This window comes from Motacilla alba, chromosome 2 (assembly GCF_015832195.1).
Source record: "Motacilla alba alba isolate MOTALB_02 chromosome 2, Motacilla_alba_V1.0_pri, whole genome shotgun sequence".
NCBI lineage: Eukaryota > Metazoa > Chordata > Aves > Passeriformes > Motacillidae > Motacilla > Motacilla alba.
The window spans coordinates 138,822,147-138,849,160 of record NC_052017.1 but is presented as its reverse complement, the minus strand read 5'-3'; the positions used below and the strand labels follow the sequence as shown (position 1 = coordinate 138,849,160).

The 27,014-nt window shown below is 39.2% G+C and overlaps 2 protein-coding genes across 7 annotated transcripts in view; one reads left to right on the top strand and one right to left on the bottom strand.

Annotated features, from left to right (window-relative positions):
* MRPL13 (mitochondrial ribosomal protein L13) overlaps positions 1-21,064 on the top strand; it is a 28,649-nt gene extending 7,585 nt beyond the window's left edge. For both annotated transcript variants that reach the window (XM_038129171.1, XM_038129170.1), the window contains exons 5-7: positions 6,017-6,103; positions 6,431-6,552; positions 20,758-21,064. In XM_038129171.1, coding sequence (XP_037985099.1) covers positions 6,017-6,103; positions 6,431-6,552; positions 20,758-20,782 — 234 coding nt within the window. In that variant the 3' untranslated portion in view covers positions 20,783-21,064. The remainder of the gene's footprint in view (positions 1-6,016; positions 6,104-6,430; positions 6,553-20,757) is intronic.
* A 3,391-nt stretch (positions 21,065-24,455) lies between these two features.
* Positions 24,456-27,014, bottom strand: part of COL14A1 (collagen type XIV alpha 1 chain) — a 114,611-nt gene continuing 112,052 nt past the window's right edge. For 2 of the 5 annotated variants that reach the window (XM_038129163.1, XM_038129159.1), the window contains 2 exons: positions 26,728-26,883; positions 24,456-25,373 (listed from right to left, as the gene is read on the bottom strand). In XM_038129163.1, coding sequence (XP_037985091.1) covers positions 25,051-25,373; positions 26,728-26,883 — 479 coding nt within the window. In that variant the 3' untranslated portion in view covers positions 24,456-25,050. Of the gene's footprint in view, positions 25,374-25,497; positions 25,940-26,727; positions 26,884-27,014 lie in introns of those variants that run through there. The other 3 variants (XM_038129160.1, XM_038129162.1, XM_038129161.1) reach the window with 3 other exon arrangements.

Below are 27,014 nucleotides of genomic sequence, written 5' to 3'. Positions count from 1 at the left end.
TGTAGGAAAAATCTGTTTTAGGAAAACCTGCTTCACAGCTAATGGCTAGTTAAAAAGATTGTAATGAATAATTTGATGCAAAATGTTATATTTATGCTTACATAGGAGGCTGAGAGCCGTAAGCATAGTTGTCAGAATCTAGACAATGTTACTGTAGTATCATCCCTGATCATTTCTAGCTCCTTCCTAAGGTGCCACCAAGGTTAAGTGATATTCCCACTTCATGGGGCCTGACCTCATTGTATCTATCTTACTAATTTTGGAGCTTTACATTCCTTGCAGGTGGTAGTTAGTGCTTCAGAGGGATTGTGCTGAATTTGAATTTACATGTGCCTTTTTTCAGAGGGCCATAGGATGATTCAGATTGAAGAGAACCTGAGGAAATCTCTAGTCCAACTTCCTACTCAAAGCAGTGTCAACTATTAGGTCAGATAAAGCTGCTGGGGATTTATCCAGACAGGTCTTGAAAGCTTCCTGTGGCAACTGTTTGTATCTATGACTTCTCTTCTTTGTTGAAAGGAATAAAAAACCTCACCTGACCAATCATATGTGTCTGATCTCTGATGTGTGATTTTGTACCTGAGATTAGAAGAAGACTATTTTTTTTTCCATTGCTAAGTATCTTTCATGTTAATATAGGGCAGTGAATGCAGAAAGAAGTCTGTGTAGTTGATGTTTCGTGTAGAGCTTAACTTAACACTCCTTGTTCATTTTGCCAAGGTTTTCAGCACTTCAGAAAAATTGGTGTTTATGCAAGGGTGAAAATTAGTATGTTAACAAAAAGATAGCAAAAATTCATAGTCCAGCACATTTTTACCTTAAATACTTGTGAGTTCATTTGGGAGACATGAGGAGGGGAGTGTCTCTGAATCTGTCTAAAATTTCTAGTGTTTTCAGTTGTCTGCTCTTCTTCAAAATAGCAGAGAATAGAACTCATATAATGAAGTTGGCTGGGCTTCTTTAAGAAGTGCTTATTGATGAAAAAAAACCAGCTTGTTCACATTTCTCTGACTAAGATTGAATGTAAATTCTTGGACCACCCATAAGCAAAACTATTAAATATGTTCTTCAGGTGCACCATGAAACTTTGTTGCTGTAGTTCAAAAGAGGCAGTCTGTTCTTCAGGTTAATATAATATTAATATTCTGTATGGCAGCAATAATCTCTTCAGATGTAAGTGGGCCCAGCATTAGTTTCCATTAGAGGTTGTTAAAAAAAAAACCAAAACTGAATGGTTTGGTGTATTTTCTTTGCCAGGGCAATCTTTTGAAAATAAAGGAAATGGGTAAACCTTTGGATTTGAGATGTAGGTGTTTGGAATGCATAGAGGTTTTGGATTTTCTTGACTTTCTTAATAAAATTTACAGAAGTTTTATTTAGCTGGAAAACTGCTGATTGAGACCATGCTGGCATGAGACCAGCACTTTCAAAATTAAACTTCTAGGTACTTGGTACAGAAAGACTAAAAGATGTAGTTTTAAGTCTGGGATTTGAGAGGGAGCAAAGATTACTTGAAATACATTCCTGGAAAAATCTTACTACTTTTCATTTAAATGGCTGCAAAATAATGTTGTCAGATCTAATCTGCAGAAGTAGCTAGTAATCCTGTGAGGACAAAGTTTTCAATCAATTTTTATTTGATTTGTGATTTGAAAGGTAGGCAAAACTCAGCTTTTTTTTTTTTTTTTCTGGCTGCATCAGAAACTTGACCCCAGAAAAGAAAAAGAAGGAACTACATTTGGTTAAGACCAAATGCTCAGTGAGAGGATTGACCTTTGCAGTATTCAGAGGCTGTATTGCCTGTGACAGAAAAACAATGGGCAATAATTTTTTAGAATGAATGTTACCTGCTAGGGAAGATTATTAAGTGAGGCAGGGTAGCTCAATGGAAATGTGCTGGGACGGAGCCTCCAGGGGTGTCCGGGTTTTGGTTTGTTCAGCTGCTGGCACTGATGTGAAGGGGTTTAAAATGTTCTAATTCTCCTTTTGAATGCCCTTTAGCAACTGCTTGCGCGTGTAGACTTGCCATTATATCTGCCTAATAATGGTCTTTTGAAGAAAAGCTCAGACAGAAAGCACAGTTAAATCTTGCTGTTGCTATTTTAGAATTTATTTTCTTTGCATTAGTAAGGGATAGTTGATAGAATAATATGTGCATGCTAGAAGTCAGTTACTGGAACACGAGAAGTAGTAGCATTTTCTTCTATTACAAGGAAGTAATGTTTTTCAATTAAGTAGAACCAAACTTTGAAGACTGGATTAGTAGGCACACAGGTTAGTTTTGCATGGGGAGGAGAACATGCTGTCTTGAAACTTAGTATCCTGAAACCTCTAGGTGACCTAGGTAAGAGTTAGAGCTGACTTAGTCATTCTGTTCATAGTACACAAAAATAAATGCTTGTATTAAAAAGTCTTAATCCATTCCTTATTTTTAATCAAGTTAATAATTTAAAGAAAACATTAAACTTCCACAGTTTTGTTAAGTGGAAAGCAGCAGTGGAAAGCCAAATGACATGCATGTGCATGGAAGTTTGCTTTGTCTGCGACCAAATGATTCTTATGGCAATATTGAGTAAATTCACTCTTGCTTGTACAAGTTGTACTACTTGTACAACTGTCAGAGGTAGAAAGTTCTTTGTGTTGTATTTTATAATGTGTGTGTGAAAAGAGCAGTATTGTATACGAATGGAAAACCATGGACTGGTAGAAGGAAGATGTGGTATCGAACTGTACCTCCAAGTAACTGCTGTATCTCTTGAAATTCTTCTAGTGTTATTTTGGTATGCCCTGTAATTAATCACTTTGTTTTCTCTGGAGCACTGCATCCTTCCCGAGTTCTAGAGTTGCTTCCTGTTGGATTATTGGACTTAATTCAGCTGTTAGGGTAGACTTTCTTCTGGAAATTCAGCCAATTATTTTGTGCTTCTCAGTACTAGGAGTGGTATTGCTCTGTTGATTTCCATCTTTAAAAGTATGTTTTGTCTGGCAAAGAATTTTTCTCAGAACTTTTCTCCACCAGACATAGTCTACAAGTTGCACATAAGCCAAAGTTTGTCACAAAAACTGAAATGTTTAGGACTCACAGTGTTTCAAATAAATGTATTTTAATTTATTTGTACCCATAAAATGTATTAATGTGATTTAAGTGCAAGAGTTTTAGTAGAGCCACCTTCAGATTCCTTTCCTTCTAATTAGCCCTTTAAATTGGAAACTAAAAGAATAATGAACATATAAAGAACATATAACTGTGTTATTAAGAATGTGTCTATGCTGTGAGTGTATAAATTAGCAAGCTAAAAAAAAAAGGTGTTGCAATATTCAAGATGACAATTGCAATTAGAGCCAATGGGAACTTTGTAATTCAAAAAAAAAAAAAAAAAAACCTGGGGCAAACAGCATCCCAGTAGTGTAAAATCTCCAAATACTAACCCTGGGGTGGCTGTGTATTTCTGATGGTGGATGTCTTTACCTGATGGAGAAAGTGTCATGGTCTTTAGGAGTAAGTATTTATGAGGATATGGAATTCTACACATTGCCAGTAAAAAAGATAAAGTAGTGGGGGAGGAGGAGGCAGTGAGAGCCCATGAATAACTGAATAAACTGTTAAGCTGTGCTAATCAATTTGAAAATGAGATCAAGGTTGCAGTGAGACCTGTGGGTTGCAGTGAGACTGGCAGACCTCTCTGCCAGTCTGAGATTCCACAGAAATCACTAGCTTTTTTAACTTTCATGTAAAATTAAACTCTTGCTATTTTAATAGCTTGAAGTAAACATAATGACATAGAAAGCAGTAAGGTTTATCTTATATTAGAAGTGTATTACTAGCATGTAAAAAAGGGGTTTTATTGTTAATTCCTGAAAGAAACAACATGTTCTGATGTGTGTTTTCAGGGAGCATTGAATCTGGGTTGAGTTTCACGTGAGTTCAGTAGCAGATTTGCAATTCCATACTTTTTTATTTAGGGTTGGTCTATATTTAGTACAACTTGAGCACCTTCAGGTAACAGAAGAGCCCTTGCTTACTTAACACCTTGCAAGTGTTGTTGGTTGGACCTGCCATTTCTGTGACACAATCTTATTCAAGGTGCAAAAGCAGTCTGTACAACTTCACCTAAGCCTGTGCTTTACTGATTTTTTTGACTTGACACCACAGCAGTGGGAGTGGAGTTGTGGCTGTAGGCAGAATTTTGGGCAAGAAGTTGGATGTAAACTTGGTCTTTCCAGTAGCTGGGTTTGGATTTATTTTGGCTTGTAGAAGAGTCTATGAGGCAGAAGTTAAAATGAAGGAATTTTTCCAGCACTGCCTTCTGTGTCCTGGCTCCCTGTTTAGCCTTCTGTTCCGTAGTTGGACTAATGACCTTGCAGTAAATCAGAATCCTGGGCTGCTTTCAAAGCAGTGTGGCCAGCAGGGTGAGGGAGGTGATTCTCCCCCTGTACTCCACTCTGCTGAGGCCCCACCTGGAGCACCATGCCCAGCTCTGGGGCCCCCAGCACGGGAAAGGCATGGACATGTTGGAGCAGGTCCAAGGAGGACCACAGAAGTGATGGGAGGGATGGAACACCCCTCCTACGAGGAGAGATTGAAAAAGTTGGAGTTGTTCAGCCTAGAGAGGAAAGGACTCTGGGCAGAGCTTATTGTGGGCCTTTCAAGTATATAAAGGGGGTTTACAAAAAAGATGAGGACAGACCTTTTATCAAGACCTGTAGTGACAGGACACATAGTATACTGACCTAAATAAATTATAGTTTGTTCTGCAAACATGAATAATTTTTATTCCTAAAAAGCATTAGTTTTCATCTTTGTTCTTTAATACATGCTTATTAATTTTTATTAGAAAAAGTATTAAAACTGTATATTAATCTGCATCACCTGCTATATTTCTTCTGTCATCTTGATTTATGGCATTTGTGCACAGATTTATGGTACTGGCTGCATAACACCTGAAAATCTTATCTTAATGTTCCGCCTGGGAACTTGGTGATTTTCTCTAAAATTTCAGTTGAATCCCTTTAGTTAATTTTATAAAAAGAAGTCATTTTGCTCAATACAGTTTGGAAGATATCCAAGTGCCTGTGAAATTCGTTTGTGCTTAGTGCCCTGCATTTCAATGTGGTTTATTGGCTTGAGCTTGATGCTGCCCTAAGCATGCTGCGTAGTTTCTGATTTGGAGCTAGTTTATATCCAGGTGTCCTGGAGAAAACATTTGACTTACAAAATTGCACGTAGGTCTAGCTCTAAGTGCTTTGCTGTCCTTTATGAAACCTTTTTTGTCTCCTACATTTGTGTGTATTGTTTTACATTTACAAATGTTCCCCTTCTGGATGAAGTCCATAGCAATGTGTTTTGTATTTATATAAAAGGCATCTTTACTAGAGTCCAAGAGAAATCCTGTTGAAATTTGTTTACTTTACAATGAGCATCATCTAGAGTAGATGTAAAAATTCTATTCGTTCCTCATGTTTAGAAGTGAGATTGTTCATCTGGAACTAATAGCAAGGGTTATAAATATAAATAGTAATTTTGTAATGCAGTGTTTTGGTATGTCAGCTTTGCCTAAGGTACAAAGCATTAATTATAAAAGTGTTTTAAACACATCAAATTACACTGTTAAACTAGTTACTGGGAGCACTTGGGAAATTTGTTTAAGCACTTTTTTTTTCCTAAACAATGTGTGTATGTAAATGTGCAATAAAATATACAGTTACTACAAGCTTCTCAATTCTTTGAAGATCATACGCAGTCATCCACAGAAAATGCTAAATATAGCTCTTAACTTTCTAAGCTGAAATTTTCTATATGAGTCTTAGAATAAGTGTTTATATGATGAGGAGTCAGTATTTCTTTTTTTTAAAATTTAAGTCTGGAGCCCCTTCTGAATGTGGTGCCAGAATTCCTCAGCTTGAAAGATAACTAAGTTTCAATGATGAACAAAGTGGACAGAGAGAAACACATTTAACCTATTTCATACTATGGGTAACCTCCCTGATCATTTGTTACTATGTCACCTTTCCTCAGATTGTTAAACTGGCTGTTTATAGAATGCTTCCAAAAAACCTTCAGAGAAGAACTCTGATGCAGAGGCTACACCTGTTCCCCGAAGATGTGAGTAGCCATGCAGTTATGTTTTCATCCTTGTGTTATATAGAGGTGAAGAGGGAGTGTTAGCAATAGCACCCTGTCATAAGCAAGTAAATTGAAACAAAAATCACACTGCTTTTTATATTTGTTTGTTTGTTTGTTTGTTTATATGAAGTTGGGGTGTTTTCCATATTATTTCACAGAGATTCAAGATGTATGAGATTGGTGTATTTAGGTCAAACACTTAGCATGAATAATGCAGTACTATTGACAAATTTTGGTCTGGCTTTGTGGGCAGGGGTGCTGTTTGTTAAACAGTCAAGTAGTTAAGACTATTCTCACCTGCCTCAGGTTATTCCAGAAGATATAGAGAAGAACCTTCTACAAGAGATTCCTCAGCCACGAGCAGTCCCCAAGAGGTTAGATGAATATACACCAGAAGAAATTGCTGCCTTTCCGAAGGTTTGGACTCCGTAAGTATCTTAAATTTTTTAAGAGGACACATTGACTGAATATGTATAATGTAGGCTCCCACATTATTAGTAAGAAAATAGTAGTCATTCTTCTTGTTATGTAATTTTTTTTTTTTTTGGAGATGAGGTCATTAAAGCAAAGAACAATGGTTGTTAAAATTTTCTATTTCTGGTTTGGTTTTTTTAATAAGAAAAGCTTTACTTAAAGTCTTATGTTTTCAACTCCCTGCTTAATCAAAATGAATAAAGTAAAAACTTTCATTACCTGGTTTGAGTTGGATGTGCTCTATAATGCATAACTGTTAGCCATTGCCACAGGAAGTGCCACTCAAGTCTGCAAACTTTCAAATGCTTATTAAAAATCACTTGTACTTAGGCTCCTCACCTTAGATAATGCTAAAACATGTCTGTACATCCGTTCTGTGTAATGGAAGCACCTCTGTGTTACATAGTTTGTTAAAGGAAACAGAATCCAGCAAATACATTACACCCTCTTCTGAGCTGAAACAGGAAGATTGGTTTTGACTTCTAACCTATGTCAGTTGTAAAACTTGGTATATATGCTTTTATCCTCAATACTGAATGGAGCTGAAATTTCTGAGACCTCCTGGTTTCTGTGAGATTTCAGTGGATTAGCCCTGAAGAAGTTTAGATTCTGCTCCATTGACCAGAATTCTGCAGTCCGTAACAGTACAGCTGATGAGCCTGTCCCTGTTGTATGATGTGCTCTAGTCTTCTGTAACGGTGTTTACTATTAGAACTGATGTAGGTTCTCCACAATAATTTAGCTTGAGTGATGAGCTGGCACTTAGTTTTAGCTCACTAATTGGGAGTATCTGTATTGTCAAAGGAAATAGTGTTGTGCTGACATAGCTTTTAAAATGCATTTCTTTGTCCCCACACGCTACCATAGTTCATCTCCTTGGGACTGGGCCACCTTGTTTTACTTGCAGGTGTGTGTGGCAGAGAACAAATAAACTTGATGCCATCTAATTTGGTAATTGCTGTCAAACTAAGTTTTGTAGTATCTTCCTGTCAGCATATTAACTTTGGGGAAAATCTGCAGGTACGAACACTACTGCAGTTAGAATTCCCCTCCCATAATTTCTTGGAGCATTCCCTCTGGAGGAATCCAAAGCACAGAGAAAATAAGTATCCCTTTTTTTTTTATATTTCTCTCCTCTCCAGTATCAGCTGGATTGATTGCTGGTAACTGCACTCTGTATACAGTCTTACTCCTTGCCAATTATGGGGGCTGGGGAGTGCAACTGCCTTAGAAATCACATAGCAGATTTGGAGGCTTTCAGCTCAGTGCTTCTCCTGTGGGAGAGCTAGGGAGCTCAAGTGAGTATTATGGTGAGGAAAAACAGGGAATAGGTGGGCCTGAGACGCACAGAATACTGGGTTTAAAATTAATGAAAGAATGTTAGAGAGAAGTGGAGGTAGTGGGCTCTGGGTGGAGTAAGGAAAAATAAATGGTAGTTTGGGAGTATTTTAATTCTCTGAACGTAGAGACTGGGGCAGAAGTTTCCCTTCAACCAGCTACTCCATCTAGAGCCACATTTAAAGGCTTGGAGACACACCTCACCCTTGCTGTGTCAGACTTTTGTCCCACCTGCTTTTATGCTCTCAGGAGCTAGTAAGATACAGCAGAGGGAGAAGAATGAAGATGGTTATCTTCCATCTCTCTGCTAACTGTAGGGCTCATCACTGTTGTAATTTTGGCTTCTTGTCCTGGCCTGCAACCAGACCATTGTTGGTGTCAGATACATTTTTTAATTTAACCTTCAGCTCTCTTTTTTACCAGTTTTGATCTTGGGAAGAGTTTCCAATATGAAGTAATGGGAAAAATAGTAATGTTTTTCCTGTCTGAATGAGAAACTGTATTTTGATTCTCTGGCATTCAGATTTCAGGGCTGGGGAGGAGGAGGGCTTAGTTGGCAAATAAAAAATGAAGAATTGAGCAAATTTGGTAAAATAACTTTCTGACGTGATAAGTAAAATACAGAGGTCTGTAAAAGGGGACTTAAAATGAACCACAGCCATGTACCCACACTGTTCTGATTAAAATGCCACCTGGAGTGTCTGAGAATAGACAGCTGTGCACCAAACACATTAAAAGAAAGGGTGTATGAATATGCAGAGGTAATAGAATCTCTGTTCTGAGTTTTTCAGTGTGTGAAGCCAGGGAAGAAGTAGTGTTGGCATTATTACAGTATTCTTGTGAAAGACTGGAGAAGGAACAAAAATATAAGTATTTACATAGTCTTCTTTTTAGAGGCATATAGCACAAATATTCTTTAAAAAAGAAGTCAGAAAATGGGTGCCTTTGTTCAAAAAACTAAAGAGAAGTTAGGTTAAAATATTGTTGTATAAATCTGATAATTTGAGATGTACTGAGAAAACAACTATGTGACATGAAAATTACTTCAGAAGAGAAAATGTAAAGGGTACATGAGTTGTTTTGTAGAAATCAAATACTGCAGAGATATACTTGTATCTCAGAATGCCAAACTGACTTTGTGTTTGGATTCCTTGTCATTTCATTCTTGTCAGCTGACAGGCGCCCAGGGAGGTTGTGGAATCTCAAGCCCTGGAGATGCTCAGAACTCACTGCACAGTTCCTGAGCAACCTGATGTAATGTTGAAGTTAGTTCTTCTTTGAGTGGAATCCTTTCAGATGCAAATTATTCTATGGTTCTTTATATATAGGGAAAGTAAACAAACATAGTGAAATAGATTAATATTTTAATAAACTGTGTTTAAAAAACCCAGTGCTTAGGTTGCTAATCTTATTAGTCCTGTTTGGCTTTTCCTTGAGCTGTTGTTTGTTACTCTGTACTAGGATATTAGAAATCAGGGTGAGAACACACAGTGCTAAAATGAGTGGCTTGTTCTTGTCCCCTACATTCTGCATTTGGGATGTAAAAAGCCTTATTGTGGACTTGGATCTGTGGGCTTCTGCAGAACCCATAGATACGGGGTTCCATGCAGTATGAGCAGTCCTTACAATGAAGCAGAAAATGAAGGACACAGAAGAGCTTTAAACCCTTTTTTTTCTTCTTCAGATGGTTTTAGTAATTCTTCCTGCCTTATGTGACTTCTGGTTTTAATCATTATTTGTCTTCCATGAAGTTTGGAGCCTGGTGACCAACCTGTTTACCCAAGAGTAGATGTTCAGAATGGAATGAAATATCTCTGAGAGTGATTAGAAAAGGGGGGAGTTAGAGGGACACAGTGTTAGTGGTTCATCATCTTTCTACAGAAAAAGAAAATAGTTGATATTAGCCCTTTAAGACATCTGTATGCTTTAAGGGAAAAGGTCAAATGAAAAGCAGAGCTTGATTGAAGTCTATAAATACCGATAAACACAATTAAGAGTAGAAAATTAATCTTTGAGGTTTTACATTAAAACTCAGTACTGCTAATGTTATTGAATATTTTGGCTATATTTTTTGTTAAAATGTCTTGCTATAGAGAGTTCTTTAAAGGCTGTTTTGCTGGTAGTTGGAGATTGACACACCACAGAGAAAGACACAGACAAATGGGACACTAAAATAGAGAAACAGTTTTTAAGGAAAGTACAAGTGTGGAAACCCAGTAAATTGTTTGGTTTTTAGGGTAGTGAGCCTTCCCATCACCTCTCTTTCCACCATGACAGAACAATAAGAGGAATCTTGCTCCGTGAAAGGGGAGAATTAAAAGTCAGAATATTCCTAGTCAGAGAAGCTTTCCTCGAGCTTTCTTTTCCTTTATTCCTAATCAGAGCCAACTGACTTTCCAACTTGTCCAGAGGTTCTGACTTAGATCCTCCATGGAGCGGTCTGAAGTAAGTGGGATGGAAAACCATGTAGATACACAAAAAGTAAATTATGTCTGTTCCAGACATATTTCAAGGTGAAAAAGATCAAAACCAAGTTCCTTTGACAGAGTTTGATCTTGTACTGTGAAAGCTTTATTTCAAGTGTGTTCGAAATTTCAGATTGTTTGTCTTTTAAATGAGTTTTAAACATAAATCATCACAGAATTCACCAGTTACATATGACTAAGCAAACAATTCTATTCCATGAAAGCAAGGATACATCAGATTCATGGGCAAATTTTCCTGTTATATACCATTTGAAAGTTGTTTAACTGTCTGGGTTTTATATGTGTTTTGAGACAATTTTAAAGGCAGGAAATTGTATTTCAAGAAGTATTTAAATAAGAATGTTACCAGATACAGCAGCCCTGTGTTGTGCCAGTGAGATGGATGCATTCCTGGGAGTTTCCCTTAAGAAAGCAGGGCTGTCTCATTGCATAGAGTGTGCTTGGGCTGGTGCTGGTGTGCAGACTGAGTGCCTGGTCCACTGCCAGCCCTCCTAGGAGCTCCCCTCGGGCCAGACAGCTGCTTGCTTGTCCTTGGGGGAACAAGTTCTTCTACACTTTTGAAGTTTTCAAAACTTGATATATTGTAAACTCTGCAATTTGGTTTTCAAAAACCAAACACCTTCTTAATGTTTATATTTCTGAGTAGCTTTCCTGATTTCTGCCCCCATCTGTACATCCTGCTTTGAGGCAGGGGGTTGCAGAGCCTGGTCTGAAGCCATGATTTTGTTCCAGCCTAGCAGCATGAGTTAGGCAGGGTCCCAGTACTGGCACTGCTTGTCATCTCCATGCCATGGCACACAGATTCCTGGAAGTTCGTCAGCAATGCTCTGTGGCTTTGAAAGCAGAAAATCACAATGTTCTCAGACAGAAGTGTGTAGGTGATGAAACACAAGTATACTGGATGCCTGTGAACTGCAGATGGCTCTGATAATCCTGTTATATATTCTGTGTCACTCCAGTTCCTCCCCAGTTTTGTGCCCTTCAAGCCAGCCTTGCCAGACCCAGGCAACCAGAAGCCAGCTGTGATGTTCCCAACAGACAAATTTGTGGGCACTGGTAAACAGAAAAGCTTTTGGGTTAAAAAAGCCTTTCAGCCACCGCTTCCTTTTCTTTTTTCGTAGAAGAACTGCAGCAGTACTTATCTTCTACAATTCTACAATTTCTAGTGCAAGTTTCTGGTTTTAGTTACACGGATTATTTCTGGAATGTAGCAATTGAGCAGAAGAAGAAGCCAGAGATATCCTGATTGTGTGCCTGAAAGGATGTTCTAAACATTACTTTTATATGTGCAAGATGCTCACAGGTTTTATTAGGTTTTTTATCTGTTAATTTCTTCAAATAACTTCAAGAGGAGCCAACACCAAAAGACACTTCACATTATATTTACATTATATTTCTCTATATATTATATAGAGAAATTACATTCAGAGTATTTCCAGTGATTTGCTGTGTTACAAAGTATAACTTGCAGTTCTTACTAAGTTTATAAGATTTTTTTTTTCTCCGTACAATGAAATATGGGGTAAAATAAAGGGGAAAGTTTTGGAGAGGTCACTCTAGTTACCTTGAGAAGAGCAGAGGGAAAGCCATAAAGCCATCTGTAAAATTGGTGAGGTCTTGAGCCATTTTTGTAAGGACCATCTCAAGTTTATTTATTAGCCTTTAAAAATTTGGTACCAAATGAAATTTCTCCAGTTTTTTTCTTAGTTCTTGTTCAGTTGTAGAGTGTGTCTGCAGCTTCTTAGGATTTGTATTGTGTTTTATATTATGCCTCACTAGGTAATATTTGGTTTTTATCTTGGGCTAAGTATTGCCCCTTCAACTTGAGTGCTCATCTTCTCTCACGGAGCAGGGCTAGCATGTAGCAGTGTTAAGAGAAGACTTTGCCAACACAAACTTCTGTAAAAGACTGCAGCCAGTCTTACTTTTTCCTAAAAAACAACCTGTATAAACCAGGAAAAAGCTATCCTGCCAAAATCCAGCCCAGTTCTGTTCCAATGTACTCTTTGAGGAATCCCTCTGGCAGTTCATTTTCTGTGGCCTTTTTGCCTCTTGGTAGAAATTACATTAACTAACTGGAGATCATTAATCCCCAATCAAATCTAGTAACTATCACTGGTAACTTTCGGGGTTTTTTATTCGTAAGGGCATAAAATGTCTCAGAATTTTGTGTGGCAGATTCGTGTTCATTTAAGGGGAGATTTGGAGGTAACCAAGTCCCACATTTCAGATTACCAGAGCTGGATCTAAATTCCTGTGCAAAAAGCCACACAGATACTTTAAGAAGAAAATTGCTGTCCTCTACATCAGGTTTTAGCCACAGGCAACAACTGGACCCTAATCAAGAAGGGTCAGTAACTCAGTCATCTTAGAAGTCCAACACATCCATGTTCAGATTGTTTAGCCTACTGAATTCAATTACTGGCTTTTCTCTGGCATGCCAGATCAGTGCTACTGATTCTCATACCCTTTACCTGGGGGCAGCTTAGGTTGTCTCTAAAATGAGTGTTGAAGAAGAAGAAGTGTTGAAGGAGATAATAAATGGGTAACTGGGCCCTTTTACTTGAACTTTCTGAAGAGGCTCCCAAAAAAAAAGTTTCAAAGCTACTTTCCCCTTCCCTTAAAACCTGTTTATCCCATATGTGAGAATAGAAACTAAATGAATGGAAATTTGACAAGGAATAGGAGAATGGTTGTATATGATACTGTTGAACTACTTGCCCAGATGAAATTAGAGTTAGATTAATTTTTAATCACTCTTTTATAAATGTCTAGATTTCCTTTTTTCACTTCTGTGGCTGACAGTAAGTCTGGAAAATATTTCACCATTCCTTCACCCACTTCTCTGTTTATTTGAAGAATAACGTAATTCTTTGTCCAAAGCCAGGTGTACAGTGCTGCTCTGTATACAGTCCTTTAGTTTTTAGCAGAATATATCACTAAAAAAGTAACCTTCTATTTTCAAAAAGCATCATCTTAACAAGATGAAGCTTATTAGTATATTCCATTGATTTATCTTAAATATTTTTCCAGACAGAATTCATATAAGCAAGGTCAAAATCAGGGAATTAAAGTAGGTTTAAAGAAGCTTGGATCAATTTTGCTTGATTTGTTTTTACAGAAACTGAGGTTGTAACCACTGTATCTTAAATTTTAATAAGCCATTCTTCATTTCACTAAGAGTACCTAAATGCATATCAGATAACTTGATTTAAGGACACTTTTTAAAAATTACAACAAGTGGTAGTTTTATATAGAAAAAAGCAAACAAGTTGCAGCTGAGGACCACAAAATACACATCTTAAGTTTTGTTTCTGCTTAAGAGGATTAGTCACTATAGTTGTACTGTCATAGCAGTATCACCTTTCTTACTCTTGTTACAAAATGCAGCTTCTGTTACTGTGGTTTGTTCTCCAAGCAAAGTAAGTTATACCTGTGGAAGTGCCTTTTAGGCAAGACAGCAGTCTGCATGAGAACACTGACATGGAAATGGTTCTTGTGCTCCAAGCAGAGGAATTGAGGGTTTAGAAAAGGCCACAGTGTGAACTGGAAATTCAGTGATAATTGAAATATCATTAGCTATTTCACTGATTATTTTACCATAGGCGTGGGGCTACCATGGGATAATAGGTACACCTTGAGTAGAAGAATGATTCTTCTCCCCCTGCCCCACCCCAGCACCAAACTGTTGATGTTTGAGTGTAACCACATAATTTGGTTTTCCAGGGAATGATAGCAATGTCTGATCCTTGGGTTTTGATTTACTAGTGTGGTTAGTGAAAAAGATTAAATGTGTTCACAAATCCCCTTTAGCTATAGTCCCCTTACGTAATAGCTATTGACTTTGGCACAACTTGCTAAGTGTTCCTGAAAAATACATACATTCCTCTTGTTTCAGAATTTACAGTAAATTTTTTCTGTATGTTGAAGTTTTTCTATAAAAACAAATCTCAAATGCTCAAAATTTCATAGTTTATTCATAAAATAACGTTAAAATGTGTGCCAGATAGACAACAAATTTCATGTTGTGTGTATTGTGTGCTAATTTTAGACAAAACCAAATTAGTTGGAACCTTTTGTTATATGAAAAGGCTAAAAGCCACCTATTGCCCTTAATAAGCAGATATGAAAGATGAGCCATAGAACCATTCTGTGTAAGCAGACAACTGTCATCAGTTAGCAATAATTCCACATTCCTGTGATGGTAATTTCCAGAATTATGGAGAAGAGCATCACAGTAATACAGATCGAGTGTGCCTGCCAGCACAGAATAATGGGATCAGAGTGGCTGAGGGCTAGTAACTAAGTGGTATGGTCAGCCAACAAAATCTTTTCACTAATTGGTTTTCCCCAGTCTGTCATTTGTTCAAAACAGTGTTGTTTATAAACTCCCCTAAATGAGACCTTTATGAGCTACTGGATATCACTTGTTAAGTACTTTAAAAATTAGGGGTAGGTTAGAAGTACTTTAATACCAATTATTTCTTTGTTCTAGTTTTTCAGCCAAGTTTGGAGAGATTTTATCCTTGTTTCTTAAAATTCTTGAAACTTCTCTCCCTTGAAAGTCAGGGAGAGCTTCTGTAGTCATGCTGAAGTCTCCTTCAGCCTTTTGGGGAACACTACACTGTTCAGGAAACAGGAGGGGGAAAAGTGGGAAAAAAGGCTGCTGGATAAAAAGCTAACATAGCAGCCACAGACCTAAAACCTTTTGGGGTAAGTTACTCTTAAAACATATTGATAACTGTGAGTTAAGACCAGTACTTTTTTGGTTTTGTTTTTGATTAATAACCTATGCAAATGGGAATCCTACCAGACGTTAAATTTTTCAGGTAATACAAAGTGTTGTACAGACTGTGAATGGAAGAGATGGATGTGCCTTTCCTACATGATGGTTACTAATTTTAAGGGGGTTTTCATGCATCTGAAGTGCTTTCTCTCATTCATGGAAGCAGTAAAATCTTAACAGAATTCTATGCCTATACTCTTCAAATTTTATTCTTGTACCATGTCTCTCATCTCAGTCACTGTATTAGCCTGTGGCATTAGGTAGCCTTAAGGCACCAACCTTTTGCAGTGCTGATGCAGAAGTAAATCCTTTCTGAACAGTCCTTGTTACTGCTGCTGAGAGTGCAGAAATTCCAGGGAGCTCTGGCTCTCTGGGTCATGTGCTCCAATGGTGAGATGGTTGCCTGCAGGTGAAGAGAAGATTGCAATTTGAGACAGAGCTTCCACACCAGGTGTGCATTGCTGAGTCAAGAGCAGGTATTGGCAGGTCACTGACTGTGCAGCACTGACTGTCTGACTCCTCAGCAGAGGCAGGTTTGAAACCATTAGCAGTCATTAGCCCAGGCTTGCAAGCACACAAATGACTGTAACAGTTCCATGAGATTTGACTGCATAAAACTCGTTTTGAAAAGTCTCAGACAATGCAATGTAACAGGAAAACTGTGTGAGTAGGGATTGTTTGTGGAGAGATGGCTATCCAGAGTTTTTGAGCTTGAAAGAAGATAAGGTCGTGTTATCAAATGCTGGTTTATCAGCAGCATGCAATAGAAGAATCTAGGGAGGTGTGTCATTTTCGGAAGAAGGAAGGGCAATGTTGACTACAAATTTTATTGTTATAGCTAATCCCAGTGCATTTAGAAGTTCTAAGAACCAAAGTAATTTGGATTAAAATCCATGGTTTTGAAGAGGTATTCTGAGTCATTAAAAATGAAGAGAAATTTTTTTAAAATATTGTCTGGATTGTAAAACAACTGCTGTACATATAGTGTACATATAGAATAGACAGTGTCAATAAAGGTAAGACTCTACAGTCTTACATTTATTATTTCTTTGAGGTTAGTAATGCTAACCCATCTGCTCTAAGATGCTGCAAGGTTTTAGCTTGTTTGCCTAGAAATAAGATGGTGAAGTTGTCCTGCATATTTTTGAAATCAAGTTAGTTGCACTATAACACAGACCAGTGATTACTTAGATTTGGCCTTCATAGAGTAACACACACCCCCCTTATTTTTTCTAAGGCCGTTTTACCTCTACAAAGCATTGCTAGGCAAAGGGAAACATCATTGCTGGAATGTGCTGACAAGAATTTAATAAAGATGGAGGTGTTCAGCAAGTCTATTCAGAATTGATTGAAATAAATATTCACTCCAGGAGTTGAGAGTTGAACACATTTAACTATTGCAGAGGGTCTCTGTCCTGTCCTTCCTCACAGGAAAAATACCCTTGAAACAGGATATTTCACATCACACTGAAAAAGAATATTGAATATACTGTAAAGTGGGGGGTCCCATCATAGTTGCAGATATGCAAGTAGGTCTTTTTGTGCTGTTAGTTTCTGTTTGCCATCTGAGATGTTCAGAGGCTGAGGTCATAGCTTAGTGAGCATTTTTTTCTGGCAATAAGGCTCAGTTTTAAGAATCATCCATCAATTTTCCTGCCTCTCCATTCTGCTTGTGTGGCAACAGAATGGAGAATCAGATAACTGACCTAGGGTAAAGACAGCCTTGTTTTATACAGCTGCACAAAGGGCTGTGTGTGCTGGAGTTGGTTGAGGTTGCTAGGGAAGCACATGTATGCTCACCAAATTTCACTATTAATTAATGATACAGATGCTGGCACTACACTCTGCAGTGCTTTTCAAAACATAACTGTAACTCCAAAATCTGCAGAGACACTGAGAATTTACAATGGCAAGCTTTAGCCCAAGGACATGTGCCTCTTCAAGTCATCCTTTAAGTCCATAAAGAAAGGCAGGACTTCTTCATGTTCTAGGGTTTAGTTTGACCTCAGTCTTATTTCATGAAGTGGAGTACGGAGCAAAGAAGTTCCTGTTTTCCTGTAGATGAGAAAACTCTCACACTGTTTTTTTTTCCAACACTTCAGAGGGTAGGGCTGGCATCATTATCAAAAGACAACATTTATATGAAATACATTAATTCTGCAGAGTTTTGGGAAGCTCTCTACCAATTACAGTGGGGACCACTAAGACCCTTTTGTTTTCCATCACAAAAGCTGATCCAAGAGCTGTACATATGTGCAGGTTTATATGTTCTGTAAGTTTCAGTGGCTGTGAATTGTTAGCATTTTACATCAGCTGTATTTCTCTTCTGATAGCTGTGAGTATGGATACAAATTGGGAGAATTTATAGAATCACAAAATTGTGAGGGTTTGGAAGGGATCTGTGGAGATCATCCAGTCCAACCCCCCTGCCAAGGTAGGGTCCCCTAGAGCAGATTACAAAGGAATGCATCCAGGTGGGTTTTGAGTATCTTCATAGAGAATCCATGACCTCCCTGGGCAGCTTTAACAGATTTAAAAGCTGTAATCAGAGTTTAGGACCAGCTCTTCAGTGCCTTTTACTCAGTGGTAAAGTATTTGTTAAGAGAGAACCACTGAGAGGCCTCCTGCAACAAATGGGTTACTGATTTAATCTGCTGAGTATTTTGCCTAGAACTCTGAGAACTGTCTTAATACTTTTTTATGTGGAGTATAAAAATGTTGGTGAGACAAATATTTTTTACATATTTTGGTAGCAGGCATCTGCTGCACAGACTAATGTTGCATATTTTGAGTGAACCCATAATAGTTAGCGCTTCAGCACAGATTGCAGAGACATTGGTTCCCACATTCCCCCATTTCCCTTTGTCTTGGAGTCTCCTGTCACTCTACAGCAAAGTTTTTTTTACCCAAGAATGTTACTTTAAAAAGAAGAGGAGAAGCAGCTATGTGAAGTCTTGCCTTCGGGTGAATTTCTGAACTGTCTGTTCTAGGAGGTAGCATTTCCTTTGTTCCAAGAGCATAAACTCAGGCCTTTGCTGAGGAAAGGCAAAAGCACTGCCATCAAAGAAGAAGACTCTCACATGGATTTGTGTCACTGATCAATGAGCAGTTACCCATTGATGCTTACAAGTGGTTCATAATTCTCTCTGAGTAGACAGCATTTTTGTGGGTTCATATTCTTAGTCTGACAAACTGCCTATAACACTTTTGCCAAAGGCAGTGTTTTCCAAGGCTTAGCTTTCCTGGTGCCAAGAATTCTTCAAAAGCAGTCCAAAAGCCAAGTACTAGTGGGCATAAAAAGCCTACTGTGGCAATAGAAAAGGCTTTAAAAACTTTTGTGTTTGTTCACACAAGTGTTTCAGTGTGGAAAATCCTGTCTTTAAGCTTCATTAACTTCATAAGACTGCAAACTAAGAGTCTAGTGTTTGATGCATTTTTATGCATTTAAATTTTAAGGCAATGAGCATTAAAGTTGAAATGCAGATTACAAGCAAGCAAGGGGGGAAAAAAAGATTTTCACTCCAGAACAAAGTGTTGTGAGACCTGCAGCTCTGCAGCACTCCAGCATAAGCCTAGATGGAAGTTTTAAGGGAGCCATGCATAGAAAAATGCAAAATCCTTTGAGCAGTGTACAAGAGAATGGATTGGTCTCTAAAAAGGGACCAATATAAGCTGCAAGACAAGGATATCTTTGCCATGCTGCATTGTCTAAAATCTTCCAGCACTGTCCACCTGTCTAGGCTGGATGTAGTGATAAAACTTATAAGTCACTGAGAATTTTTCAAAATTCCATACTTTTCTCACTGCTGAGAATTTTTCAAAATCCCATACTTTTACTACTTTACAGTTTGATGTAATGAAATGCCTATTCTGGCATGCAGGTTGAGATTTGAGTAACAAAATGGGGAATGGCAGAGAGGCTAGAGCCAGAGGATATTTAAGGTCCCTTCTGACCCAAACCATTCTCTGATTCTACAAATATCTCCAAGTACTGAAGTCTGGGATTCTAGGAAATGTGACTTGACTTCCCAGCACACACCAGCCATCAAACATTGAGAACATTCAAGTTCATTAAGCAAATATGTAAACAACATATATGGTGCTTGCAGCAGTTCTGTCGTGCACAAAAGATACAAGTCCAAATCTTAATACAGAATATGCTGTTTAAATGGGGAACAGAGCAGCTTTGTGATTCATGGCAGCATGAACACTAGCTCTTCTTTATAGTTGTTCTGTAAAATTCACACAATTTTATATGCTACTCTTGAAATAACACAAACTGAATTCCAGACTTGCTTTCGTGTGAGAACCTATAGGCTCCTACAAGAGTTGTGTGGATGATTTCACTTTGCAGTGCTATTGCTTGGCAAATTCTAAAACTGCAACACAGGACTAAACAAGTGTAGGATTTCTGTGTGGCATCTTTGTAGCCATCTAAACTCTCAGTCTTTGAAGTAAGCTGTCTGCTTCCATTGCTGTCTGCCTTTCATTTCCGTTATTGAGTTGAATTACAGATAAAATGTACCACCTTTGGAAATTTAACTTGGTTACTGTAGTGGTTTGCAGGTGTTCCTGTGTGCCTGAATTTTTCATTCAACTTCATGGCAAATCTGGCCCTGTATTCCTTCAGATATCTCTGAAACCTTTGTTAATACCTGTCTTGTTGAGTCCTGGTGAGTTCCTCAAGCTGCTTTGATTCTCAGATGAGAGGAGCAGTGAGGAGCATTGTGTTCCTGCAGGCTGCAGCTGTGTGTGGGGCGGGGGCTGTGAGGGGTGGCCGCTCAAACACCAGGCGTGTCCTGGGCACCTCAGAGACCCTAGCCTGCACTGGGGGTTTGGGAGTGACTGGGCAGAATCCAGGATATGCAGCTTCTCTGCAGGACATGGTAGGGAGGTACATGTGCATCTAGTCTGCAAACTCAGCATTCTAAAAGCCATAAGCTGGTCTGAGCTGTGTAGTTTCAGGAAGAATGTAGTTCCTGCAGCCGTTGGATGTGTGGCAGGCAGGCAGGGAGATAGATGTGCCTGAACAGGAGATCACAGAGGGTTGCAAACAGCAATCTGCTTCTGTCTGAAAGTTTTCCACATCTGTCATCCAAGCAAAGGGGATTGCAGAACTTTTAAGATTCATTTTAGAGGGTTTTTTAAATCATCAGTTTTAACTATTTTAGTAGTGTTGTGGCGGACTGTGCTGTTAACTAAAACTTACCATCTTATGCATGGACTATACCGTTTTTAAAAGTGGAGCCAAATCAATGCCTGTGTTTAAAGCCCTGTGAGACTGCGTTCAGTTCAAGATGGTTTTTTGTTTTGCTTAGGAAAGTAGGAGTGACTAACTAGTCATGATGTCTGTAAATTCTTAGAGATCTTAGTAGATTTCTTTTATTTGCTCTGTGTTGTTTGTGTAATCCAGAAAAATATTCTTCTGTGTCAAAAAAAAATTCACCAGAGTAAGGAAATAAAACTAGATGAGGCTGCTGCTGCAGCCTAAAAGCAAAACCACTGTAGTGCACATGTATTTCTTAAAATACTTTTTTTTTCCCCCACAGACCTAAAGATTTTCGAAGGAAGTAATAAGAATGAAAGAAGTGCCATGAGGAGTGTCTCTCCTCCTTCGAAGAAAATTCTTCTAATATGGAAGCATCTGTGCAGCTCAGTCAGACCTTCTATACTGAATATTTCTGACAGCTGTTAGCAGATTTGACTTGGTAAGGTTATAGAAATCACTGTATTTGGAACAGCTAAGACTAGGTATTATCTTGTCAATGCCATCTGTACTCTGCATTGTATGGTCTGGTATTTTTAATGACATTTGATTTGATACTGTTATTAAAGAATTAATACCTTTGTAATGAGTATTTGCATCTCATAGAAACAATACATTGACTACTGCTATGAAGTAGCTCACTGCTGACAAGCCAGTGTAGAACAGATTTCCTAAAGTGCTTGTTGAAACAACAGGCATTAAAGGCAGATCAACAGAGAGATACTTTTCCTTTTTCCCCCCTTCAGCCTCAATCTTATTTTCATTCAAGTCACAGGAACATGCCTTACCTACTTTAAGGAACATATTGCAGAACAAAGAAGCATTTTTATTATGAAAACCAAATGAGGAAACCAAACTTAAGTGTTGAATGATGCAAAAAAAGTCTCAAAATTCACTTCACTTTTGCAAGCTCCTTGCGTGAAATTCCTGTCTGCTTTCCTGCTCTGAAAACCCTCAAGCCAAAGCTGTTCTGTGGATAAGTAAAGCACCTGTTGTTTTTTGTGTTGTAGGAAATGCTGGTATGTTATTTGCCAAATTTTACAATGTCTGATGAGGAGAATTTGAGTGTTCTACATCTGTTTCATACAAGCATCATACAGGAAGAAAAACAGTTGTTTATTTATAACTGTCTTTCATTACATGAAATAATGGTTTGGTATTGGGCCTTTTTTTGACATTAGATGGGCTTATCCCAGGAAAAATTCCTATCTAGTGAACGTGCAGCCTTCACTTCCAAGTTAGTTAGTACACTGCATTAACTAGTGAAAGTATTTTTGAAAGGCCTAGGCTGCAGTAAATGCTCTTTTCTGTGTAAAGACACAGTACACAGTTTATTGGTAAGATCTCTGTGGCATCAACTGTTCATCATGTGCTGAATACTTCAGTCAGCAGCTTCACTTTCTTAGGTGGTCTGGAAAAAATATGAGACGCTCTTGATTAGTCAGAGACTGGATTTTGGAGAAAATCTTGACTGAATGGGTCTTACTTCTTGTGGCAAACATACAATTCCTGAATAGTATTTTTATAATTGGGTAGAGCAGAGAGTAACTAGCTATTTACTCTTTATTACTAACTAGTTACTCTAATAAAGAGTAAATAGTTACTCTTTATAACCAAGATAGGTCCAGCAAGTGACTATATATGATTATTGATACCAGAAGCATTCTGGTCAGCATCATTCCAGTAAATGGCACAGTAAATAGAAAGTTAAAATAAATTACCTACTGCAGTTGAAGCTTGTGCTTTAGTATATAAATTGTTACAAAATTTGAATGAGTATGGCCACTTTATTTTCCCCAAGTCCTTTGTTTAATTCACTCCATGTACATCATGTGATGTGAGGAGGAGGTGGCAGTGGCAGCCAGTTGTGCAGGTGTCCCACAAGGGGGATCCCTCAGGCCCAGAGCACCCAAATTCCCTGTGAGCAGGGGGTAGCTGTGCTGCTTCCAGCTGCTCCCCCAGACCAGGAGACTGGTGTGGGAGCTGTTGGACTGGCATAGCACAAGTGACATCAACTGCACACCACAAGCACCCTCAGGGATTTGGTCAGGCTGTTCCATGGAGCAGATAATACCAATTGCCTTATTTTGATCAGTTTGATTATGCTGTGTCCCAACATCCCTGGTGTTGCCCTGTCACTCTCTGGGGTCCCAAAAGAGCCTGAGATTTGGATATAGTGTTGCAGGCCAGCCAGTCCTGACTAATATATTGTGCACTGTTAGCAGGAGACTCAAAAGTCTTCCAAAGACCAAGCAGGCAGAATGTCTTGAAAGCTGATTTTTTTCCATCAGTAACCTTCTCAGTCACTTCACAGGACCTGCAGGTCAGCATATCTCAAGCAGGACTCTGGGCTGTGTCAGTAGAACATGGATGAGAGTGGGCTAACCAGGGAGGGGCAGAGGGAGTTTGCAGTTGGGGTAAATTAACATGGGTGTTGACAGCCAGTGCCAGCAGGGAAATTAACCCTGTGACCCCAGGTATTATTGTATTTAGTTTTAATAATACCTGTGAGTATCAGTTCCATGTGCCAGGTTGTGGTACCTGCTTGTGGCCGAGAGAGCCATGCTCACGTGGAGCCTCAACGTTCTGTCAAGCGGGGTAAAGCTGCTAAAAAATAAAGTCCATAAACTAAATTATACTTTTCTGCCTTCTATTTTAAATGCAAGTGCAGGTAACGAAATGACATTCAGCTCACATTCTGTCAACTTTTATCGCCTTTCCCCAAGAAAATGGGGGGAATCAGAGGTGAAAGAAGTAATGGGAAAAGAGAAAGCACCTAGGGGGGTATCCAGCCCCTAGCCAGAGCCTGCTAGTCACATGTGCAAATCATGTGTGCTAGTAATGAGGCTGAATTCTAGGTGAGATAATTGGAGATTCCACAGTAAAGGTACCCACTCATTTTCTTCCTGATGAGCTAAGGGAGCTGCTGGCAGTGGTCAGAGGCCAAACCTGTCAGGCTTTTCTTTACTGTAGAAAATGACTAGACCCGCTCCCAGTCAGGGATGAACAGGAGGATGGTCCTGAGATGTGCAGGACAGCCTCTCCATGTCTGTATAGGGCTGAAGAAAAAGTCTTCCAAACCTATGCTTTCAACTTAATGGCTTAATTCTTGAGCTAAATCTTGCTCAGTCTCCGGTGCTGTTCAAAGCTGTTTATTGAGTCTGTTTTTAACTTACCTTGTTTGTAGATGATGAATTGCTCTGTGCTCAAGTTGGGTTGGTGTTTTGCCTTCCTCTCCTCATTAGCTGATCCAAGTTGCCATCCCAGCTACACCTCCCAGTGTTTTGACTTGGGCATGCTGACGTGAGGAATCTCACATCTGCAGTTGGTACAACTACCTCAGCTCAGTTACTCTCTATTGTAAATCAAGGGCAACCCCAATGAGGGGAGAGAAAATGACGCATCTGACTCCGTTATCAGAAGGCTAATGAAATACTTTATTACACTATATTATTCTATACATCTAAAACTGAATCTGCCGTGCACTCACTCTTGCTCACACCTGCACAAAACTGCACTCATCTCTGACTCTTCCGTGACTGCCTCGAGACTGTCAGCAGACAGTCCTGAACACAGACACACTCTTGGCCCTGATTGGCCAAGGGAACAAAACATCCTCACTTTGGGCAAACAATCTCCACATTCCATTCTACTTTGGCACAACACAGGCACAGCAAGTGATAAGAATTGTGTTTTCTTTCTCTGATGTTCAGAGAATGTGAATCCCAGAAATATTCTTGGGAAAAACTGTGCCCTGCTTTTCTCCATGAGGAGAAATGTGGCAACAACTCTCTACATTTGTCCATATACAATTTTAAAAATAAGCCTAAATAATGTTTATGCTACATCCTTTAAAATAAAACTGTTGCCCCAAAGTGTTGAAAACAGGAAGTGTATTTCCTTCTCATTACATTCTTTCCCCTGAAGATCTAATGCAACTGTTTTGAGTTAAAAATCAAATGAATACAGAATTACCATACAAAAGCTTGCCACTTTTTTTATTTGCGTACAAAACAGAAATTAAAGAGGTTCACAATAAATTATCAGTGTGCTCCCACGGAACATTCTTATGTATTTATGTTAGGTGAGTTAAGAAAACAGTGGTCTGTAATGTAAGAAATCTTTACAAAAGGATAGTAACTGGAGTGCAAGGGCACCTGATGCATTGTTCTCCAGTGGATTTAGTCAGGTTACTCTGCAAGTAAAGCAATTAATCCAAAACAAAGAGAAAGTAATCAACTGGTAAGAAATGGATAACAGAACATTAACTTTTGTGAATAGTTCTATGTATACCACCTAGCCAGATGCATTTTTCAGACACAGTTTGAAGAATGAATGGAACAGTGCTCCAGAGAAAGATCTACAAGTGACCTCTCATCATCAGCTAGCACCAGCCCACTAACATACTAAACTCCTGGCATGCAAGATAATTACCATTATTTGTTGTGTCAACTGGCCACGTACACTTTTTTCTCTTTTAACGTAAGAGCCTGTAAACATCTTCAGTGGCAGGTGAGGCACCGGGGTAAAAGGCCAAACACAGGTGTGCATAAAATGTTTCCCTTTTTAAAACAGTTCATCGAGAGGGGCTTTTTCCGTTCGCCTTTGTGCGTACTGGGGTCTTGGCACTCCTTTTGGCTATCCTCCTTGCGAAGCGACTGATTCCCGGGGATCTCAGCTCAACGGCTTCCATCTCTTCTTGGACAGGAGTAAACTCTGGTTGAGCAAGATGAAGTGATGGATAGGACTGGGAGTATGGGGATGGTAAGGGGTAGGACCCGTGAACTACGTACGGCTGTTGCTCACCATCATAAAGGTCCTCAGGGTCATAGATTTGGTAGGAGTTATGTGGCAACTGCACTACTGGGATGTCTTGATCAGTTGGCTCACCGTATCCACCTTAACCCACCACCACCAAGAGTATTCATACGGTTAACACAGGAGAAGGAGAGTAGAAAATTAAAGCATTCATTAGGAAATTGACATTTTATATATAGATATATTTCTGTATCATGTGTGTGAGTATATATATATATAATCTTTAAATACACATCTTTTATTCACAAAAAGGAACAATGAAAACATTTAACAAAATTAATAAGCTGGAGCAATTGGAAACCCACCAACAGACAGCCAAGTTAGTTGGAAACCACCACCACAATTTGTCAAATGTCTGGTTATAATACTGTGCTCATTATACACTACACACTCTGCCTGCTATAGCTTACTCCAATTATGAGCTAGAATACATGAGTAGCAGGCAAAAATGGGTGAGGCAATAATTTTTAGCAGTGCCAGGAAGCCAAGTGCATGTACAGCAGCTGTAAGTTCATTAGTGGTAGTCATTATCGTTGCTGGAAAGCACAGAGCAGTTCAGCATCCATCTCTGACCTTCAGCCCAATGAGACCTGAACCAGAATGAGCCTTTCACCTTCTGGATTGGTAGCCATTGTAAGGGATTGGGCCTTAAAACAGGAAATGAACAACAGGGAGGGGAAGTGAGGAGAAAAGGATAGGAAGAGACGACAACAAAAACATTCAGGTAAGTAAAACATACAAATCAGCTCAGGGGCAGATTAAACTGTCAACATCAAACAAATATGCCTTATGCATAACGTTTATAGTTTAGCACTTTAATTTTGATTTTAGGTTGGGTGATTTAATTTTTGGTAATTGTGTTAACTTCTTCCCATGGCCTCTCCGTGCTATAACAAGATGGGAAAGTAGGATACAGAGAAGATATAGAAGGAATCATTTTCTCCAGATGGCTTCACTGGTTAATGATGGACACGTGCATTCCTGTGCCAGGTTACACTACTACAGGTTTAGTAAGGGTCATGCTCTCATGCCACTCAGAGGCACATGGAAGGGGAGGTTGAGCAACACGTTTGAAAAACTACAAGTGTAAAAACTCTGCTGTCACAAACATGAGTTGGTTGGGCTTCAACACAGAATATTGAGATGGAGCAGGTTCATACAGCTACACAAACACATACAGGACAAAACCCACTAGGCAGGATCAGTTTTACAGGCTGGGATCAGGCGGTGGTCACTTTCCTTTGGTCACTATGCTGGGTCACCTTCTCTTCATGCTGCAGTCCCACAGAGTAGAGGCACACTGGACACGCAGGTTTTTAGGGAGCCACCAGATTTTAGTGCAAGTTTCATGGGTAGCCTCCATCTCACTTGGGCTGTTAGAAAATGCCACCCACACCTCTGCAAACGGCCGCTGTCCCGACTCCTCGCTACTCACCTCCCATGCCGTACCCAGCGCAGGAGGATGGGTCACAGTACCCTGGAGGCCCAGCAGGACCCGGTGAGCCCGGGGATCCCGTGTGACCAGCAGGACCTCGTGGGCCTGGAGATCCTGGTGGTCCCGGGCTGCCAGTTCGACTTTCTCCTGGAGGTCCTGCATAGAACACGGAGATGAAACATCTGCATAGTGTCTTTCATGAAAGCAGGGATATGAGGCATGGAAAACATGGCACTGAGTGTGTTACAAACACTTCCAGGAGACAGCTTGAGAGGAGGAGCAAGGCA